The sequence below is a fragment of the Phascolarctos cinereus genome, unplaced genomic scaffold, assembly GCF_003287225.1.
Source record: "Phascolarctos cinereus isolate Bilbo 61053 unplaced genomic scaffold, phaCin_HiC Scaffold_4;HRSCAF=312, whole genome shotgun sequence".
NCBI classification, from domain to species: Eukaryota; Metazoa; Chordata; class Mammalia; order Diprotodontia; family Phascolarctidae; genus Phascolarctos; species Phascolarctos cinereus.
The window spans coordinates 706,810,482-706,832,755 of NW_027555847.1; the positions used below are offsets into that span (position 1 = coordinate 706,810,482).

The 22,274-nt window shown below is 41.0% G+C and overlaps 1 protein-coding gene across 1 annotated transcript in view; it reads right to left on the reverse strand.

Moving 5' to 3' along the window:
* KSR2 (kinase suppressor of ras 2) overlaps positions 1–20,679 on the reverse strand; it is a 582,604-nt gene extending 561,925 nt beyond the window's left edge. Inside the window, 1 exon segment of the mRNA XM_021007997.1 lies at positions 20,506–20,679. Coding sequence (XP_020863656.1) covers positions 20,506–20,679 — 174 coding nt within the window.
* Between the last annotated feature and the right edge of the window lie 1,595 nt (positions 20,680–22,274).

Here is a 22,274-nt window from a genome sequence, read left to right on the forward strand (position 1 = left end):
TCACCTACCCAGCAAAACTGAGTATAATCCTTCAGGGGAAAAATGGTCATTCAGTGAAATAGAGGACTTTCAAGCATTCTTGATGAAAAGACCAGAGCTGAATAGAAAATTTGACTTTCAAATACAAGACTCAAGTGGAACATGAAGAGGTAAACAGGAAAGAGAAATCATAAGAGACTTATTAAGGTTGAACTGTTTACATTCCTGCATGGAAAGATGATATTTATAACTCATGAGACCTTTGTCAGTATTAGGGTAGTTGGAGGGGAAAAAATTATATGTATGTAGATAGATAGATAGATAGATAGATAGATAGATAGATAGATAGAGGGCATAGGGTGAGTTGAAGGGGTCATATCTGGAGAAAAAAATTAAGGGATGAGAGAGGATTATACTAGGAGAAGAAGAAAGGGAGAGGTAGAATGGGGTAAATTATCTCACAAAAAAAAAAGAAAAGAAAAGCTCTTACAGTGGAGGGGAAATGGGGAAGGTGAGAGGGAATGAATGAATCTTATTCTCATAGGATTTGGCTTAAGGAGGGAATAACATACACATTCAATTGGGTATGGAAATCTGTCTTACCCTACAGGAAAATAGGGGGGGGGCCAAAAGAGCAGGGGATGATAGAGAGGAGGGCAGATTGGGAAAGGGGGTAATCAGAAGCAAATACTTCTGAGGAGGGACAGGGTCAAAAGAAAGAATAGAATAAATGGGGGGCAGGATAGGATTAAGGGAAATAGAGTTAGTTTTTCACAACATGTCTACTATGGAAGTGTTTTGCATAACTGCACATGTATAACCTATATTGAGTTGCTTGCCTTTCAATGAGGGTGGGTGGGGAGGGAGGAAGGGAGAAAATTTGGAACCAAAGTTTTAAAAACACATGTTTAAAAAAAAGTTTTCACATGCAATTGGGAAATAAGAAATACGGGAAATGGGGTACAGAAGTCTATCCTGCCCTACAGGAAAATAGAAGGGGAAGGGGATAAGAGAAGGGGGGGAGATAGAAGAGAGGGCAGACTAGGGGAAGGGGTATTCAGAATGCATGCCATCTTGGGGTGGGGGAGGGGTGAGATGGGGTGAAAATTTGGAACTCAAACTCTTGTGGAAGTAAATGTTGAAAACTAAAAATAAATAAATTTATATCAAAAAAAAGAAACTTTCTTTGGTGCCTCAGTTGCTAATCATCTCACCCTCCACAAATTATCTTCTATTAATATAGTATATATGACAGTCAGTCAATAAATATTTATTATATGCCAGGCACTGTGCAAAGCACTGGGGATTACAAAAAGAGAGAAAAGTTAGTCTCAACTCTCAAGCAGCTCACAGTCTGATAGGGGAGATTGCAAACAACTACGTACGTACAATAGATAGACAAGAGAAATGGGAAATCATTAAAAGAAGGAAGGCATTAGAGTTAAGAGGGTTGTATATGTGGTCTTCCTCCCAATGGGTTGCAGCCTCTTTGAAGGCAGCAGGCACTATTCACATTTATCTCTGGATCCTCAGAACATAGAATAGTGCTTCACGTATAACAGATACTTGGTATAAGTTTATGGTAATGAAAGGAAGTAGATGGGGAGGGATGATCTGTTGTTGTTTGCTGTTTGGTGAATTAGCCATGTCTGATTCTTTGTGACCCCATTTAGAGTTTTCTTGGCAAGATAATGGAGTGGTTTTCAATTCCTTCTCAAGATCATTTTATAAGGGGGCAGCTAGGTGGCACAGTGGATAGAGCTCCAGGTCTGGAGTCAGGAAGACCTGAGTTCAAATCCAGTCACTTAACCCCATTGCCTAGCCAAAAAAAAAAAAGATCATTTTACAAATGAGGAAACTAAGGTAAAACGGGGTTAAGTGATTTGCCCAGGGTCACATAGCTGGTAAGGCCAGGTTTGAACTCAGGTCCTCTTGACTCCAGACCTGGAGCTCTATCCACTGTGCCACCTATCTGCCTTAAAAAGATCTATTGTATAATTAACATAACTCCTCTGAGAGCATGTTTTGATGGAGTCAGAATCAGCTTCTCACAGTCTAAAGTAAAAAAGTGGCAAAAAGTCTGATTCAGAGGATAATCTGTGGAAAGATAATGTGGGGGTAGAGAATGACCACTGCATGTGGAATTAGATAACCTGAGTGTGAGTCTCATTTCTACCACTTATTACTGGCTCTGTGGCATTCTGAGCCTCCCCTGAGCCTCATGTGTACAGATTACGTACTTTAAGATGTAAAGATGATGATATTTACCCTATCACAATCACAGAATTTCAAATGTGGAAGGGACCTCAGAGTACATATGGCTTTACCAATATCTGAACAGGAATCTCCTCTACAAGATACATAAAAAGAGATCATCTACTTTTTTGCTTAAAGTTTTCTAATGAGGGAGAACTCTCTGTAAGAAATGAATATATTTCTCTCTTATATTTAATAACTAATTATTGTATTAGGGACAAGATTTTTTCTCCTTTTCTACTTCCTCATCCAGAAACCAACCAGTGTGGGAAATCTCTTAGAGATTTACCCAGGCTAAGATCTAATCAGACAGTAAAAGAAATTCTAAGTTTGGGCTAATGGGTAAATTCCTGCTCATTCTGTTTGCTCAGACAGGTCTGATGAAAGGTTGAGTCTCCCTATTATCAAGACAGGTGATATGGAGATTGATGTCTCTTTGACCAAAATTTGAGTGACCTAAGTACCTTACCCGAAGACCTTCATTTTAATATAAACCATACCTCCCAGTGTGTTAACCAATCTGACTTGATTTCCATCCCACAGGAACACCTACTCTTTGAAGGGCATACAAACTGTGACCCCACAGCCATTAGAGGTCTTTGGTCTAAGAGAGATGGCCAAATAACCCACTGGCTTTATTAATAAAATTATTAAATTACCCAGAAATTATGTTTCTTGCACCTTTTTAATCATTACACCTCTAACTCTAGGATCAGCCCATCATATTTTGGAAAAGTTCACATCGTTGTTTCTTGCTTCAAAAGCCTAAATTTGGGGCAGCTAGATGATGCAGTGGACAGAGCACCAACCCTGGAGTCAGGAGGTCCTGAGTTCAAATCCAGCCTCAGACACATAACACTCATTAGCTGTGTGACCCTGAGCAAGTCACTTAACCCCAATTGCTTCACACATGAAAAAAGCCTAGATTTGTTAGCATTATTTGCAGTAGGGAAACACTAAAAAGTTTCCCACCAAATACAGAAGTAAAGCAAGGAGGGTATCTTTCCTCACTGTTATTTGTCAGTTCTAGAAAGACTAGTAAGCAGTAAGAAAAATTAGTCATAAACATGGGCAAAAAAGGAGAAAAAAAATTATCTCTATTTGCTGAGGTCACGATGATTTACTTGGAAAATCAGCAAAGCAACTGAGACAAATGGTTCAGTAAAATAAAATCATAAAAATCAACCACATTTCTTTTTAGCCACAATGAAATTCAGAAGGAAATAATATAAAAGGAAGTTCCATTCAAAAACATCTACAAATATTTGCAGGTCAATCTATCAAGGCACACTCAATAATTGTAATTTAAAATGTTTTTTAAAAAAATAAAGAGTGACAGATAATTAGAGGGATATTTATCGCTTGTGGTTGGGCTACACAAATATAATAAATGATGATGCTACTTAAATTAATATACAGATTTAGTACTGTAATAATCAAGATTCTCGAGAGACATTTTTTGAAGCAGGACAAAAATTTTTTAATTCTTTAGTGGAACAAAATGTCTAGAAGCTCAAGGGAAATGGCTGGGGGAAAAACAGGAATAAAGAAAGACTAGCACCACCAGACTTTAAATTATACTGTGAAGCATAATCATTGAAACTTCTGGTTAAAAATAGACAAGGAAATCCATGAAAGAGACTAGGTAAGGAAGAAATACAATTTAACTTAATATCCCAATGTTTAATCATCTTAAGGACACAAATGACTTAGGGAAGAATTCCCTATCTTATAAGAACTGCTGAGAAAACTGGAGAGTAGTTTGGTATAAATTAGATTTTTGACCAGTACCTCACACCATATACCACAATAAACTTAAACTAGATATGTGACCTGAACAACAAAAATTACATCATAAAAAAACTAAGAAAACCAGATCTGATACCTTTCACACCTATGGCTAAGGCAGGGAGTTCTATTGCAAAAGATAGAATAGTTTCAATTACATGAAATAGAAAAGCTTGTGCACAAAAAAAATCAAAGCAACTAGGATAAGGAGGGAATTTGCCAATTGGGGCAGGGGAAGGGGGAGCTTTACACTGAAGATCTATGATAAGCGTCTGGTATACAAGATATGTAGGGAACTAACAGAAATACATGAGACAAAGAGTGATTCCCAATGGATAACTGTTCAGAGAATATTAACAAAAAGTTCTCAAAAGTATTGTTGTTGTTATTCAGTCATTTTAGTTACATCTGACTCTTTGTGAGCCCATTTAGGATTTTCTTGGCAAAGATAATGAATGGAGTAGTTTGCCATTTCCTTCTCCAGATCATTTACAGATGAAGTTACTTGCCCAGGATCACATAGCTAGTAAGTGTCTCAGGCCAGATTTGAACTCAGGGAGATGAGTCTTCCTGACTCCAGACTTGGCACTCTATCTACTACATCACCTAGCTGCCCCCTCAAAAGAATTACAAATTATTAAAAACCTCATGAAAGAATGTTTCACATCACTAATAATAAGAGAAATGCACATCAAAACACCTCTGAGGTTTGACTTAACACCCAGCAATTAAAATAGTCAATGTTGGAGGGGCTACAAAAAAATATGCACACTAATAGTGCTGGTGAAGCTGTGAAGTGATCCAACCATTCCAAATTATGCTTTTTTAAAAAAATCTACTTACCCTCTGACCCTGAGATCTCACTGTTAGGTTTATACCCTAAGAAGACAAAGACAGAAAATTCCCATTTTACCAAAATATTCACAGAAAAAAAAATTTGTGGTAGTAAAGAACTAGAAAAAAAAGTTGAAATAGTTGATAAGTTTTTCTGAATGGCTTTTCCCCCCTCTTTCTTTTTTATTCTTTGTTAAAAGGGATCACATTCTTTTAAAAGGGGGAGAGAGATATATTCAGAAATGAAGATAACATAAAAACAAAAGATAGCAATACCTAATTATTTAAAACTCTGAATTTGCCACTTTACAACTTCCACATGTTGTCCCCAGTTCTGCCCCCACAGGCCAATAAATAACAAGGATCCCTCTTTCACATGACAACCATCCAATTACATGAAAACACCTATCATGTTTCCCCTGAGTCTTCTCTTTTCCAAGCCTAACATCTAGGCTCCTTAAACAGATTCCTTATAGAGCATGAAATCAAGGTTCTTCACCTCAAGAATGGTCCCCATCAGGACTCTCTCCAGCCTGTCCAATATTCCTAAAATGTGTCACACAGAAATTAGCATAATACCCCAGATTTCATCAGACCAGCGCAGAATAGAGCAAGACTATCACCTCTTTTTTTTCCTGGAAGCTATTCATCCCTTAATAAAACCCAAGACCTCTTTAGCTTAATTGGCTGCTATAGATCACTGCTGGCTCATTATGAGCTTGTAATACACTAAAATCCAAAGACTTTTTTCAGATGCCCTGATTCCTAGACATGCTTCCCCCATATCATGCTTGGGAAATTGATTTTTTGACAACAAGTCTAGACTTTACCTTTATCCACAGTAAATTAGACATCTTATATTTGGTCCAATGCCATAGGCTGTCAAGATCCTTTTGGATCTAGAAACTGTCTTACACTGCATTAGTTATCCCTCTAATAGGGAAGTCACATGAAAATTTGATGTGCATGACATCTATCCTTCATCCGAGTCATTGAATAACTACTGAAGATCCATGTTCAGACTCCCGGGGCACTCCACTGGAGACCTCCTGCCATGTTGACATTGAACCATTAACAACTACTCTTTCAATCTGACCATCCAACTAGTCCTGAATCTAACAAATTGTATCATCATCTATCTTCACCACAAGAAGAATGAGGCACTTCATGAAAAGTTTTGTTAAAATCTAGATAGACTATACCTGTAATGTTTCCCCTAACTTTCTAGTTTACTAATCCTGTCCAAAAAAAAAAAAGGTAATGAGGTTAGTCTGGCATGACTCAACCTCAACAAAGTCATGTTGGCTCACTGTTATTGCCTTTCTCTAGATGTTTCCCAATCATCTCTTTAATGATCTATTCTAGTATTTTCCAACGCATCAAAGTCAAGTTCACTGTCCTATGATTTGCAGATTCTGTTTTCTTCACTTTTCCCCCCAAAATAGCAGAAATATGTACCTTCCCTAATCTTGTGGAATGTCTCCCAATTTCTATAATCTTTCAAATATGAGCTATCATCTCTGCCAGCTCTTTCATAGTGGAAGATGTAGTTCATTTGGACAAGGTAACTTGAATTCATCATGGCAACCAACTACTATCTTGTTCTTTCCTTATTTACCTCAGGTACCATCTCCTTCGGTCATTTGTATTCTATCGACTCCCCCAGCGCAAAGATCATTCTCAGTGAGAGTGAGAAAAAGAAGCAAAATAAAGATTAAGCATCTCTGCCTTCTCTCTGTGGTCAATTATCATCATCCCATCTGCTTCAAGCAGAAGTCCCATCTCTTCCTTGACGTTCCTTGTTCTCACAGTATCACTTGTAAAAATCCTTTTCATTGTTCTCGGCTTTCCTTGCTAGCTTCAGCTCGTTCCGAGCCTTAGCACTCCTTATACTATTGTACATATTCTTTTATTCATCCTCTCCTATCTGGCCTTGCTTCCATCTTTTATACATTTCTTTTTAAAATCTATTTTGCTTAGTAAGTCCCTGTGCCTCCAGTTTGCTGACTTCACATGAATCTCATTTTCCCTCCTTGTTAGAATTGTTTTTCTTTGAGTCTTCAGAATTTCATTCTTGAGCATCTCCTATTCTTCCTGATCAGACTTCCCTTGTAGAATTTTAGTCCTTGGGGTCCTACCTCACCTTCCTCTGAACTCTTCGAAATATATTTTCCTAGAAATCTAGGATGTACATGAGACTAAACCCATATTTCCTTTCTTTCTCTATGACAAACTCTAAGATGTCACTCTAAGGGTCACTTCCCTTAGAGATTCCCATTATTTTGACTCCAGCAAATGGTTTTACCCAATTAGTTAAAATCAGAAACATAGAAGAATTTCCCCTTGTGGATTCCTCTTCCTTTTGAAGGATGAAATTATCACAAAGACAAGTCAAGGAGTTATTGATTGCTGTTTTTGGCAGAGAGAGTTGCAACAAATGTCCAGATAACTGAAGTTTCCCATCATGAGATCATGGCTTTTTGTCAGGCTAGTGATCCATTTTTTCAAATTATTCAACTGTTTTCTCTAGCAGAGGTGATCTGTAGTAAATTCCTAGGACAAATATCACTTCTGCTTTTCTCAGTCAGTCATTAAAGATGTGTTAAGTGCCTACCACGTGCCAGATACTGTGCTAAATGCTGGGGATACAAAGACAGGCAAAAGACAGTCCCTGTCCCCAAAGGCAAAGTCTAATGGGAGAGAGAATACGCAAACAGCTATGTACAAACAAGCTGTATACACAGGATAAATTGAAAGGAAGTCACTAGTATGAAGGAGAATCAGGAAAGACTTCTTGTAAAACCTGGAAAGACTTACATGAACTGACGCAAAGTGAAATGAGCAGAACCAGGAGAACACTGTAGCAGCAATATTGTAGGATGACCAACTGTGAATGACTTAGCTATTCTCAGCAATACAATGATCTAAGACAATTCCAAAGAATTTAGGATAAAAAAAGCCTATCCATCTCCAGATAAAGAACTGGTGCGCTCTGAATACAGATTGAAGCACACTATTTTTTTTACTTTCTTCATTTTTCTTTGGGGTTTTTCTTGGTCTGTGCTCTCTTTCACAACATGACTAATATGGAAATATGTTTTACATGCACACACGTAAAATATCAAATTGTCTTCTCAATGAGGGGATAATGGAGGGAGGGAAAGAATTTGGAACTCGAAATTTAAAAAAACAAGTGTGAAAAATTGTTTTTACATGTAATTGAGGGAAAAAATAAAATGTTGAATAATTTTTAAAACTTTAAAAAAAGGAAAGGCTTCTTGTAAGAAGATGGAATTTTACTTGGGACTTGAAGGAAGCTAGGAAGTAGAAAGACTCCCCCATTAACCTTCACCCAAGTGTTCCCCATCATGTTTCTCTCCTCTGGCTCTTGAATTTCCTCAAATGACTGCACCTTCTTAATATACAAAACCACCTCTTCCATTTTTACCCATCTGTGTCTTTTGAATAAAGTCTACCCATCCAGAGACATGGACTAGTCATGAGCTTCACCCTACCATGTCTCAATGGTACTGATGAGATTCCAAGTTTCTTTTTGCATTAGGACCTCTAGTTTCTCTTACTCATTACTTAAACTTGGGGTATCTGTGGACAGACATAGGAAGTCAGGGCTTTACTATCGGCTCCTTTCTTGTATTTTGCCTCCTATAAACTTCAGAGTGTCCCAGCTATTATCTTTTCTTCATTGTAGCAACTCTCCATGGTATGTGTGTATAATGTGTGTCATAACAGCTATATGACACAGCAGATAGAGCATTGGGCTTGGAATAAAGAGGTCCTGAGTTCAAATCTGGATTCAACCACTTGTGTGACACCGGGCAAGCCACTTTACTTCTCAACCTCAGTTTCCCCATATGCAAAATGGGGAAATAATGCCACCTGCCTCCCAAGGTTGCTGTCAGAATAAAAATGAGACATTTGTAAAGTACTTTGCAAATCTTAAAATATTGTATAAATTTAAGATTAGTAGTAGTTGTAGTAGTGGTGGTGGTGGTGGTGGTATAGTAGTAGAAGTAATAGTAGTAGTAATAGTAATGTAGTAGAAGAAGTACTGGTGGTGGTGGTCGTAGTAGAAGAAGTTGTGGTGGTGGTGTAATAGTATAGGTTGATATTTAGGATTCACATTTTTAATGTTCAGAAGCCTTCAGGACACTATTTATTATCCCATTCTTAAAACTTGTTCTATCCTCAGCCAAGAATTGCCTGAAGATGAAGTAGTTGGATGTATTAAATCATAAGATTTTTGAGCTGGCAAATAACTTAGAGATAATTTAGTCCAACCTCACTCCATTCAGAGAAGAGAAGACTGAGGACCAAAGAAGATAAATGATTGATTTGTCCAAGGTCACACAGGCAGCAAGAAGAGTCAAGTTTCAAAGCCAGGTACTCCAAACCCCAGTGTCATCTCTTTTTCCACTATCCCATGTTGCATGCAGTGACTTTCCTAAGACACCATAACCAGTAAGTGTCAAGCCCAGAATTCAAACCCAAGTCTCCAGGGCCCCCAAACCAAATATTCTCTTTCTCCATGCTGAAAACCCAGGAGATTCTTTCCAACCTAATTATAAATAACTAATGATCCCAGCATCACAGGGCTAGAAAGTACCAAACCCCTTCATTTTACAAAGGAGGAAATTGAAGCCTAGAGAGGTTGACTCACCCAAGAGTTGGGATTCGAACCCAGGTTTTGTAACTCAGAATTCAATGTTCTCTCTAATCTGCCACACAAATGTTTAATAAAAGTCCCAGGATTTGACATTACCTTAGGGAATAACTCTGCTCATTTTACCAAAGAGGAAAGCCCAGAGAAATGAAGTGATTTGCCCAAGACACTCAAGTAGTCAATAGCAAAGCTGGAGTCCAGCCCAAGCCCTCTGTCCCTAAATTCAGAGAATATATGTGTGTGTGTGTGTGTGTGTGTGTGTATACATATATATATGTGTATATATATATATATATATATATATATACACATATATATGTAAATTATATATATAAAAAATTCTTTATTCCAAGCCCAATTTCACTCTACCTACCTGTCCCCAACTTGAGTTTACAATGCACTTAAATTTACTCAACAAAGAGACAGCAGAAGATACAATCACCCCTGTATCACATCCCTGGTTTCCTTTTACCCATATGAAGATCACCACACATTGGACACTTAGCAAAAATATCAACAACCTAGAGAAGATGGCAACTACTTGGGAGAGCATCCACTGGGGGTGACCTTGCAAAGGGTCTCAACACATCATCAAGGAAACCACAGCAAAGGGCATCTTTTCTAGGCATTTTTGAAGGTAACTATGTCACTCCTAAATGTATGCCAATGTACACAACACAGCAGAGAGCCATAAAGGTTTTCCTTTTCCCATGATCTTTAATGGGGTCATTAGCTCCATTTTTTCATGAGTTCCTTTTGAAAAGCCAACACCATGGACAGTGCCTTCCAAAACCATTTAGCTTCTTCACACCAAGGATACATCCAGGTGACTCTACCATCTTATATGTGCTTGGCATAGGAGTATCTCCTATCCTTTACTCTGCCTCTTGGTCTGCCCCTCTCTCCACTCCACTAGAAAAATTTGATCCATTTTTCTTTGGAATGCTTCCAGCTGTTTTTAATCTGGAACACAAGTATTCTTCTCCCTCTAGAACAAGGGTTCTTAACCTTGGGTCTATGAACTTTGTGGGGGTTTTAAAAAATATTTTGATAACTTTTTCAATAGAATGTGTTTCCTTTGTAATCCTATGCATTTTATTTTATACATTTAAAAACATTAGGTTTCACAGGACAAAAAAAAAAGATTAGAAACCCCTGGTCTAGAATCTCTCTGTATATTTCCTCCTCTTCCCCAAGGAATCTTCTTCTTGGTTCCCAAGCATTATTTCTTCCTTTTCATGGCATGCCATCTATGATCGTCGCTAAGGACAGCATTTTAATAATGTAGAGCATATATTAGGATATGAATTAGGTGAGGCAGTGGATGGAACATTGGAATAAATCAGGAAGACCCAAGTTCAAATCCTGCCCCAGACACTTCCTAGCTGTGCGACCCTGGTCAAGTTACTTCATGTCTCTCTGCCTCAGTTTCCTCATCTGTAAAACAGGGATAATAATACCACCTACCTCACAGATTGTCATGAGGATCAAATGAGATAACATATTAAAGTACTTTTTAAACTCAAAGCACTATATAAATACTTTCTATTGTAATAATAATAATAATAATAATAATAATAATAATCTCCGTGGCAGCTAAGTGATATTTTGAATACAGCACTAGATGTGGAGTTAGGAAGACCCAAGTTCAAATTCTGTCTCACACAACTACTTGCCATGTTACTCTGAGCAAGTCATTTAATCTCTCTGCCTGGGTTTCCCCATCTGTAAAATGGGGGTAATGATGGCACCTGTCTCTCAGGACTGTGGCAAGGATAAAATGAGATAAAATTTGTAAAGAGTTTTGTGCTATATAAATGTTAGCTATCCCTATTATTACTACCAACAAGTACCAATGAATTAACAAGCACTTACTAAATGCTTCCTATACACAAGGCACTGTCCAATGACCACTGGCCACTTCAGCACTATTGTGGTGATTTGGGGTTGCTTTGGCCTTGATTTCCTCATGCTTTCTCTTCATCTCCATTTTCAACCCACAGCAGCTTCAAGGAACAGTCAGGTGAGTGAGCACCACACATATATTCCTGCTTCTACAACTGAATTTCTGGGTGGTTTGGGGCAAGGCAATTATTCTGAACCTCTGTTCCCTCAACTGTAACATATGGAATGGCTCTGCTCATTGGTCACTACCCACTTGAGAGAAGTTGAACAAACTGGACACACCAAGTTCACACATGGGTGAGGCTCTCTCAGAAGAAAGCTGCCATCAGAACAGAAAACGACACCACAAGGCACTAGGGCAGAGGGAAAAGGACTCAGGATACCAGGGTTCAAATCCTGCCTAGGACACAGATTAGTTGGATGACTGTGAACAAGTCACTTCCCCTTCTCTGAGATTAAGGCCAGATTTGAACTCATGAAGATGTCCTCCTGATTCCAAGCACAGTGTTCTATCCACTTCACCACCTAGCTGTCCCTACTTGGCATATAGTAAGTACTTAACAAATATTTGTGTCTGAGGTTGGATTTGAACTCAGTCTTCCTGACTCTAGTGCTCTATCCACTGCACCCCCTAGCTGCCTCTATAGCTACAGACTCTAAACTAAGGTGTGACAGAACCATTAACTCTTATCTATCACAGTAATAAATAACTGGCATTTATATAGCACTTTACAGTTTGCAAGAAGCTTTATAGACATTATCACATTAGCTGACCCCCTGAAGGGCACTTTGGAGTTTACAAAGAGCTTGACAGATATTAGCACATTTGATGCTGTCCACAACCCTAGCAGGCGTGTAGTCAGAGGTAGAGTTTTTCTCCTTTTACAGATGGAGAAAGTGAAGCTCTGAGAGGTGACATGGTTTGGCCAACATCACACAGATCAGACTGGGACCAGGATCTCCCTTGCTCAGGAGCGGGCTCCAAAAAGATGATCTGAGGGTTGTCTCCTTTTGTCTTCCTATCTTAGGATGACACCTTGGCCAGAGCTGGTGCTCAGTAAATGTTGGTGGAGTGGAATTGAAAACAGACAGAGGAAGTATTCAATATGCACGTACTTTGTGCCAAGTAAAAAGCTCACCTAGCAGAGCTGAGGAACCCAGGGATGGAGTCCAGGTTACTAGGATAGAATTCCAAAGGAAACAGTCAGGGATCCTGGAAGGGACCTCTGGAGTCATGTAATCCAAATCCCTCCTTTTACTGGGAAAGAAACTGAGGCCCAGGGAAATTAAATGACTCACCCAAGGTCCCTCAGAGACAATCTAATCGAACTCCCTCATTTTACAGAGAAGGAAACTGAGACCCAGAGAAATCAAGTGACTTACCTAAGATCCCTCAGAGACTATCTAATCAAACCTCATCATTTTATAGAGGAGGAAACTGAGGCCCAAGACAAGGAAGAGTTGACCAAGATCACACAGTCACTAAGGCACAGAGCCAGGATTCTAACCCATGTCCTCTGACACCAAGCTTAACATGTCAAGTTCAACACTCTTTCCACTGATGCTGTCAAGGCATTTACCTTATGCCGAAGGATGCAGTGTATAAACAGATGAGTAAACACAATATAATTTTAGGAGGTAAAAAGCAATCACAATGAGAGGGATGGGGAAAAAAGACACCTAGGAAGAGCACCTGAATAGAGTCTTGAAGAGGTTATTCCCCTGTTCAAACAATTAGCAAGGGCTAAGAGGACACAGACTTATTGAGCAGTGGTTCCCACAGTGACCCAACCTGAAGCACAGGTCTGAGCACATCACTCCTCCACTCTAGAATGTTCACTGGCTCACAGCATCCTAGTTGAGGATAGAGGATGAGCTCTGCAGGACCAGGGCTTAACCCACCATTCTGGATCTGCCATCACCTCCTGGCCACAATCGCACCCAGACTAGCTTTCTTAGCTAGAAACTCCATACCCCTTGTCTATGTCTACGCATAGACTTCCTTTTCCTAGAATGCTTGGCTCCCCTCAAGACTTCAATCAGGTGCTACTCCCTCTAGAAAGCCTTTCCTGGTGCATCGAGACTTTAGTATTCTCTCCCTCCATGTGCATCGCCATCCCCATTAGCGTGTGAGCTCCCTGAAGGCAAGAACTGCCTTACTTTTTTATTTATATCATCAGTTCTTAGCATAGTGCTTTGCACACAGTAAGTGCTTAATAAATGCTTCCTTCATTCATTCCCTTCTCAACTTATGTAACTTAGCTGCTGTATATGTTCTATCCAGCCCCAGCCCTACCTCAAAGTACAAGTTCTTTTTCATTTTTGTAATCATATCTCTAGGACCTAACTTGGTGAATGAATGAACAAAACATTTATTAAGTGCTTATTATGTGCAAAGCACACAGAAGGAAGTTAATAGATGCTTTTTTAAGATTGTAACAGATCTCACTAAAAAATTGCCTGACAGATAACAGATCCTTCTCATATGCTCATCTGTTGGATAGGATATGCTGAAAAGTGAGGGGAAGTGCTCCTGGAATCCATACATGATTATGATTAACTATGTCTTCGAACTACACCAGCTCATGACTTTATACGGTCTGATTTAGAAGGGCATTTGAAAATAAATTAACATTTTTCATTGGAATTTTCTCCAAGGTATGTAACTATAATATTAATCACTTGATGTGCAATGCATGATGACATCAAGTCATATGGCTTCACCAAAAAATACATTAAACAGCTTCTTTATTTAATAAAAAAACTATCTTCAATATGTCAAAATGTCATTTAGACTGGGTAAGTATAAAAATTTTTATATCCACCACTACATTTATATCACATATGTTGTTCCCACTTCTTCTCTCCCTCACTTCCACAGTCCTCATCTCTCTTTACTTCTATGCTGCCAATGACACTGCTGGCCACTCTCACCATCCAGACACCGTCTCACTGGGTTTTCATGGAATGACTCTCACCTGGCTCTCCTCCTACCTGACCACTCCTTCCCTGTTTCCTTTGCTGGCTCATCAATCATAGAATGCCTCCCACATGTGGCTGTACCCCAAGATTCTTTCCTTGGCCATCTTCTCTCCTGATACACTTTCTAAGGGACCTTATCAGCACCCCTAAGTTTAGTTATTATTTCTGTTCAGATGACTCACATATTTATTTACTCAGCTCCATTCTCTTTCCTGAGTTCTAGTTCTCCACCTCACCAAATGCCTATTAGATATTTCAAACTGGATGTCCTGGAGACACCTCAAGTTCAATATGCCCAATAGAACTCATTACATTTTTGCCAAATCCCACTACTGAATTTCCCTATTTTTATCAAGCTGCCACCATTTCTGCAGTCTCCCAGGGTCATAACGTTGGTATTATCTTTGACTCTCCTTAATGCCTCATTTTCCTACATATCCAACAAATCGTTTACTCTTGCTATTTCTACCCCCACAGCATATCTGACCCCTTCTCTTTCCTCACACAGCCACCACTTTTATACAAGCCACCATCACCTCACCTACGCTATGGTAATATACTCCTACATCCTCCTAATTGGTCTCCTTGCACCAAGCCTCTCCCTACTACAATCCACATTCCATGTAGTTGCATTTTCCTTAAGCATAGATCTGCCTGTGTCACTTCCTTATTTAAGAAGCTGAGTTGACTCCCTATTGCCTCTAGAACAAAACAAAACTTACTCTGGATTTCAAAGCCCTCCATAACTTGGTCCCATCCTATCTTTGCAATGTTGTTATACATTACTCTCCTTCCCATATTCTATGGTCCAACCAAGCTGACCTGCATGTTGTTCCTAATTTGAAGCAGTACTCCCTTTCCCCATTACTATGCCTGTGGATTAGCCAACCCCCTGCCTGAAATGTCTTCCTTCTTCTCTTTCACAGAATTTATCATTTCAGCTAAAACACCAACTTCTACATGAAATTTTTACTGATCCCTGCAACTACTAGTACCTTCCCTAACTACCTTATTTTGTATTTAATCTATACACGCTTTTATATATGTGTATGTGTGTGTGTGTGTGTGTGTGTGTGTGTGTGTGTGTTATCTCCTCTAATAAAATGTGATTTCCTTAGGAACTGGGATTCTTTTTTTTTTTGCTTTTATATTTCTAGCACAGTGCTTGGCATATAGTAGGTGCTTAATAAATGTTTGATTGATTGAATCCAGAATTCAAATAAAAACCAATGCAACAAAAAAATTCTTGCAAAAACCTTAGTCTTCTCCAGGCAAGACACATCTGGCATTAAGTCTTCAAAGAGAAAGCTGTGGCTGCGTACGTTAAGAGACATGCTGGCATCCTAAAGTCAAAGTTCATTAGGAAAGACACTTTTAAAGCAATTAAGACCTTCACAAAACCCATACACTTTGAGGACAATAAAACAGACAACAATGGATTTAGAAAGTATCCAAACAAAAATATGTCAAATATTAACCAATCACAGAACCCATCATCCACAAGGCAGCTATAGAAAGATGAAGACTAGTAAATGTTCTGAGATTACATAATAAACAGGTTGAAAATTTACAAAAAAGAAATACTTCTGGAATAGACACTACCTCCCAGAGTGATAGTAAAAGCTGACAATAGGTTGATGCCACTGAACTTATCAAATGTGATCAGTATCAGTGTACCTCCTATAGAGCCTACAAAAATGGTTAAGATCCAAGCATGAAACCAAAAGGCTCTCCATGGGAGATGCCAACTCAAAAAGCTCAAACAATAACATGCAGACAAAGAAGAAAACAAAAGTGTACTTGTTTAGACAGCTAGGAGGTGCAGTGGACAGAGTTTTGGACCTGCAAACAGGAAGATCTGAGTTCAAATCTTGCCTCATCAGCAAGGCACTTAATTTTTCTGCCTCAATTTCTCTTCTGTAAAAAAAGGATAATAGCACATACTCTCAGGGTTGTTGTGAGGATTAAGTGATATGATATTTGTAAAGTTCTTTATAAACCTTAAGGCGCCAGATACATGGCTAGCTGTTACTTGTTTATAGAAAACAAAGGGTTTATAAGAATGATATCAGCCTTGATCATTGCTAAGAGAAATTACAGAAAAGCCATCCTCAAGGTTTTAGCATTTGTTGATCAAGATAGAGTTTGTAAACAAATGACGGAACTATGCAACATGTGTTAGCAGGTCACCAAAATGTATTACCTACTGAACGCCTGAGGCGGCCAGAATTATACACTGAAGCCTTGTTATAAACAGATAAACAATCCTAAAGATACCAACACAGACCCCAAAGTATACTTGGGAATTCAACAAATAAATTATATTAGAAATAACTGTTGCCTGCAATCCCTGTGACTTAACAGTAACCCATAAAATTTTAAGAACAATATTTTTAACAGATGTCTTTATGTCAGATACTCGGAACTAACAAACTGTAAGGACTGAAAAGCTCGCAAAACATGGAAATCTAGTGGAAGAATTCGAAACATGTGGGAAGAAGATGAAGTACACGTCCTTCCCATCATCCTCTCTGCCACCGAAGTTGCACTAAAAAAGCTTTCATTAATCCTACAAAAGATGAGTTTATATCCCAAATGTTTTATTCTATTACAAAAAAGCAATCTTTCTATCCACCTTCACAATGGTCTGCTGAACATTAAACACGAAAGACTAATAATAAGAAAGTGACTTGTCCCACAATAATTTCTCTTTTTTGGGAGGGAGGGGGCTAGGCAATGCAGTTAAGTGACTTGCCCAGGGTCACACAGCTAGTAAGTGTCTACTGTCTGAGGCCACATTTGAACTCGGGTTCTCCTGACTCCAGGGCCACTGCTCTATCCACTGCGCCACCTAGCTGCTCTAATAATTTCTATCTGAACTGGGAACAAGAATAATAATGATGATGATGTTAATGGAACATAAACTCCTTAAGGGTATGGCCTACCTCAATTTTGTATTTGTATTCCCAGTACCTACCAAAGTATCTGGCACATACTAGGCGCTTAATAAATGTTCATTGTAGGGGCGGCTAGGTGGTGCAGTGGATAGAGCACTGGCCCTGGAGTCAGGAGGACCTGAGTTCAAATGTGGCCTCAGGCACATAACACTTACTAGCTGTGCTACCCTGGGCAAGTCACTTAACCCCAAATGCCTTGCCAAAAATAAAAAAAATAAAAAATAAATGCTCATTGATTGACTGACTGATTGAATGGAGGGATGAATTCATTATTGTTTTTGTATCCTCATCACCTAGCACAGAGCCTGGCCATAGTAAGCACTTAACAAATGCCTGTTGATTGATTAAATAACCCCCAAAATTGAAATCTCAGCAAATATCAATGCAACACCAAGCTATGCCACGGTTAATTACCCTCCTCCGTCCTGAGGCTCCTGATAGAAGAAATGAGAAAGTTGCAAAATGCAAACTATGGAAAACTCTGCAGTTATTACATACCTTTCATTTAGGATCCTTGAATCACAGTGCTTATTCAACAAACATTTAATAAACGCCTACTTAAAGGCAGGCTCATGCTTGGTAGGAGAGATACAAAAATAAAAATGCAACAATCCCTGCCCTCAAAAAGCTTACATTCTGTCAGGGAAGACAATCATAGTGAGCATGAGATCTTTCAGGCTACCCACTACCCTCTATGTGCGGGCGGAACCAAGGTCAAATCTTATAGTCCCTGGCCTGAATGGAAGGGCAAGGTTAAATCTCTCAATATCCCCCTACAGAATATAGGTGGGTTTTTATGTTGTTGGACAATCACTTCCCTCCATCATTCTTTTTTTTTGGGGGGGGGGACAAGGAGGTTGGTCAGGGCTATGATTTTGTCCATGTAGAGAACTTTCAGTATGGAAACTTTCTGCTGAAAAAAATGGACACTAATCTTTAAGCTAAAGTGTGAGAGTGCTGCCTATACATTGAAAGGTTAGGTGATCTGCCTGGCGTCACATAGTCAGCGTGTGGAAGAAGCAGAACCCAAACCCACAACTTCCTGACTTCAAGCCCAGCCTCTTTCCACCATGCCAGATTGCTACTCCATTCTGCTACTACTGCAAATAATGATAATCACTACTTATCACATTTACATAGCACACACTAACTCTAATGATAGTAGCTTATGTTCATAAAGGGGATAGGGATATGGACCAGTGATTTCATTGGTATGAAGAACTCCCAGATGAGGAAAGTCTCTCTACCAATGCAGGTCAGTGCCCTCTCTGCAACTTATCATTGCAGACAGTTGCCTGGAATACTGAGAGGCTCACTGAGTTTTCCAAGATTACAAAGTCATTATGTGTCAGCGGCAGGATTCGAACCCAGATCTTTCAGGCTCCAAAGCCAGTTCTCTATTTGCTATGTCACGACTTCCCAGAGTATATTCAAATGACACTTTCAGGTTTGCAGAGTGCTTTACAAGCATTATCTCACTGGAGCCCTGAAGCAACCCTGTGAAGTAAGAATTATCATTCTCTCCATTTTACAGATGAGAACCACTGGTGAAGTGATTTGTTCTGGGTCACCTAAGCAGTATTGGAGAGAGGATTCGAACCCAGGTCTCTCCTAACTCCAAGTCCACCATCTTTCCATGACATCCCACTGCCTTGATTTGGTTGGTTCATTAGTGAAGGCCTCTTCCAGACAAGAGGAGCAAAGCAAAAATCATCCTTTATAGACAAGCAGCTGATTCTATCACCATCACCACCAACACTCCAAAAATGCCAATATCTTTTTTTGGAAAGTGTTAAACCTTGACACATAGCAAACACCTCTGGCCTCCATAGCCAAGTTTGAGCCTCTGGGCATACCCCAGCCTGGACACGAGGCTGGACCTGAGGCTGGACCTGAAGCGTGACCCAACTTAAGGCTGCTTGAATCACTGGGGAGTTTCGGTCCTCAGGAACTAGGATTTTTCCCACCTCCAAGGCCAGAGATGGAGGACAAACTCCCAGCACCGAGCATGCCAAATGCATATTTTTGCCTTCCTACCACACAAGCCAAGGAGAATGAGGGGAAGGAGTATTTGAAGCCCCCAGTTTTTGCTTCTGGGTACCCTCCTGAAAACATCAGTCAGTATCTTCCCAAGTTGGACTAAGTCATATACATGAATGCTGCTGGGAGGCTGAGAGAGTGAAGAATGGGGGTGTGGGGGAGGTCCATCCTGCAGCAGCTTCAACTGCATTCTGAACTAAGCCCAAGGATGGTAAAGAGATATTTTTATCTCCGTCTAAATCTCCCCACCCCAAGGCCCTTCTGAAACTGCTTCCCTAACCCTCTCTTATGGTTAGGTATACTCTTTCCTAAGAATATTTTATTAGGTATTTCATTTCCCCTTCTTCATCATTCCCCAAACCTCTTGGAGAGAAGGTTGCAATATACTGTGTGGAGATGACCCCCCTTCATACACACACAGTTTCTGAAAATCAAAGGGAGATCCCCCACACCACCTGTATTTACTGGTGTGGGAATGATTTTGTTTTCCTTTTTCATTTTTTTTTAGGCATGTTAAGTCTTCACTGAAACAAAACCATTTGGCCAGAGATACGTGACTCAATGGGAGGAAAATTCATACCTGCCTCCTGTCACAGAACAGAAAGAAAGCAGAGGATGGTGGAAGGTGGGGGAAGGTGGTAAGAAGAGAGGAGAAAGGGGGGGAAGCTCTATATTTATAGATGGCCACATTTTGCTATCCAAAAAAAACACCTTCCGACCACCTGCAGAATGCGCAGGCTCACATAGACTCACTGCAGCTCCTTAATTTATTGCACTGCACACAAGCCCCCATTGTATATAAACAAATCCACAGCTAGAAAGAGAGAGGAGAGGACTCCCTAGGAGGGGGGGGGGCGCACAATGACCAAGCCAAGCAGAGAAATCAACACAAGGACAGGTGTAGAGAAGAGCCAGTTTACGAGGCTATAAATCACAGAACCAGAAACCGTCCGCAAGCGCTTCACTCCTTACAGTTCCCCGAGACCTCGCCACCCCACCCCCCACCCCAATCTGGTTTATTGGGGATTCAGAGAATGGGAAGGAGAGAGGGGATTTTTTTTTTTTTTGCATAGGCAAGCCTACCTCCAGGGTCCTAATTTCCTTCTGGGTCAGGTCGTTGGAGGTGGCACATTTCGTTCGGAGCCCCTCTAGGTTCGAGATGCTGATGTCGATCATATTTTGGACCAGCTCGCACTGCTGCAGGGCTTTCTGCAAACTCAGATGCTCTTCGCTTTTCGTCATGTTTTCCTCATCCATCGCTTGCCCTGCAAAACCCCCTCCCGTCTCTCCCCCCACTCCTCCTCCTCCCAGGGCCAAAAAGAAAAAAAGAGAGAGGAAAAAGAAAGGGGTGGTGGTATGCTTGCACACACACACACACACACACACACACACACACACACACACACACACACACACACACTCCGCCCCTCCGGCCACTTCTCAACCAGTCAACCTGAAGAAAAAAGCCCACATCTCACAAGGGGTGGGGGGTGGGGGAGTGAAGGGGGGGAAGGGTTTGTTTTTAAAAAAAGAAAGAGAATTTATTGTTTTATTGGGCATCCAGTCAGCTCCATCAGAGGGTCTCTCCTCTTGGTCCCTGGCTCCAAAGGAAATGCTTAATGTAGCTCAGGAGCCAGCCAGGTAGTGGGTAGGGTGATGCTGTGCACTTGGGGAGGAGGATGGAGGAGGAGAAGGAGGAGGAGGAGGAGGAGGAGGAGGAGGAGGAGGAGGAGGAGGAGAGGAGGAGGAGGAGGAGATGGAGGAGGAGGAGAGGGAGGAGGATGAAGGAGGAGGAGGCTGATCGAGGTTCACTCTTTACCCCCCGGCTCCATGCAGGAGAGCCCGAGCTGGGGTAGCCTTGGCTGGCTGCAGGTCAGAGAACGAACTGCCCGTCCTCCCGGCAGTGGCCTGGACGGGCTGGCATGGTCCGTGGGGCCGGGGCGCCGGCTCAAGATGCTGTCTGCCTTGCTCTCGCCGCCGCCGCTGCCGCTCGCTGTGCCCTGGCTCGGGCGCCGGCTGCTGCATCCCCTTCTCCCTCGCACCACACCGACATCTTGCCTGTCAATCAAAGGGCGGGCGGGCGAGAGATACAACGGGAGGGAGGGAGGGAGGGAAGGAGAGATGGATGGAGAGCGGGGGCGCGCGCGCGTGCCTGGAGCCAGCCCCTGCAGGGGCGCGCGAGTGTGCATGCATGCGCCTGCAGGGCCAGCGTGAGCTACAAACCAGGAGTGGGGGGTGGGGTCAGGGGAGAGGGGATGCACTGGGGGTGAGGCGGGGGTCCTGCAGAAATTACTACAATGCATGTGTGTGCGTGTCTGTGCGCAAGCCTCGCTGGGAGGGGGTGGATGGTGGGAGGGGGCGGGCCGATCGTCAGTACTGAGCACTTGAAAAGGGGGTGGGAGGGGGGGAAAGCTACTATTTGCTCAAGTCTCGCGAGACGAAGCAGGGCTGTTCAGCAGGTGCATGCTGCTAACCGGGAGCAGGTGTCTGCCTGCCTAACTTGGAGGCTCTGGGTGCACGTTCTAGAGATGTGCCTTAGTAAAGCCGAGAGCCAACCTGGCTGTTTATCATCATCATCACCATCATCACCATCATCATTTTCATCTTCATCACCACCATCATCATCATTATCATCATCATGTTGATATTCATTGTTTTTATTATTATTTCTTTGCAAAACGGTTGCATTCACTTAGGGAAGCATTGTAGAAAAGCAGCTTGCTGCAGAATGTAGGGAAAGGGTGTGCTCCTTCTATGTTGCCAGATTTCTCTTTGATAGGCTGCTGAAAAGTTGGAGTGTTCCTTACTCTTTTTCTGGTTTGGTTTGGTTTTATTTTTGTCTTTCCACTGGT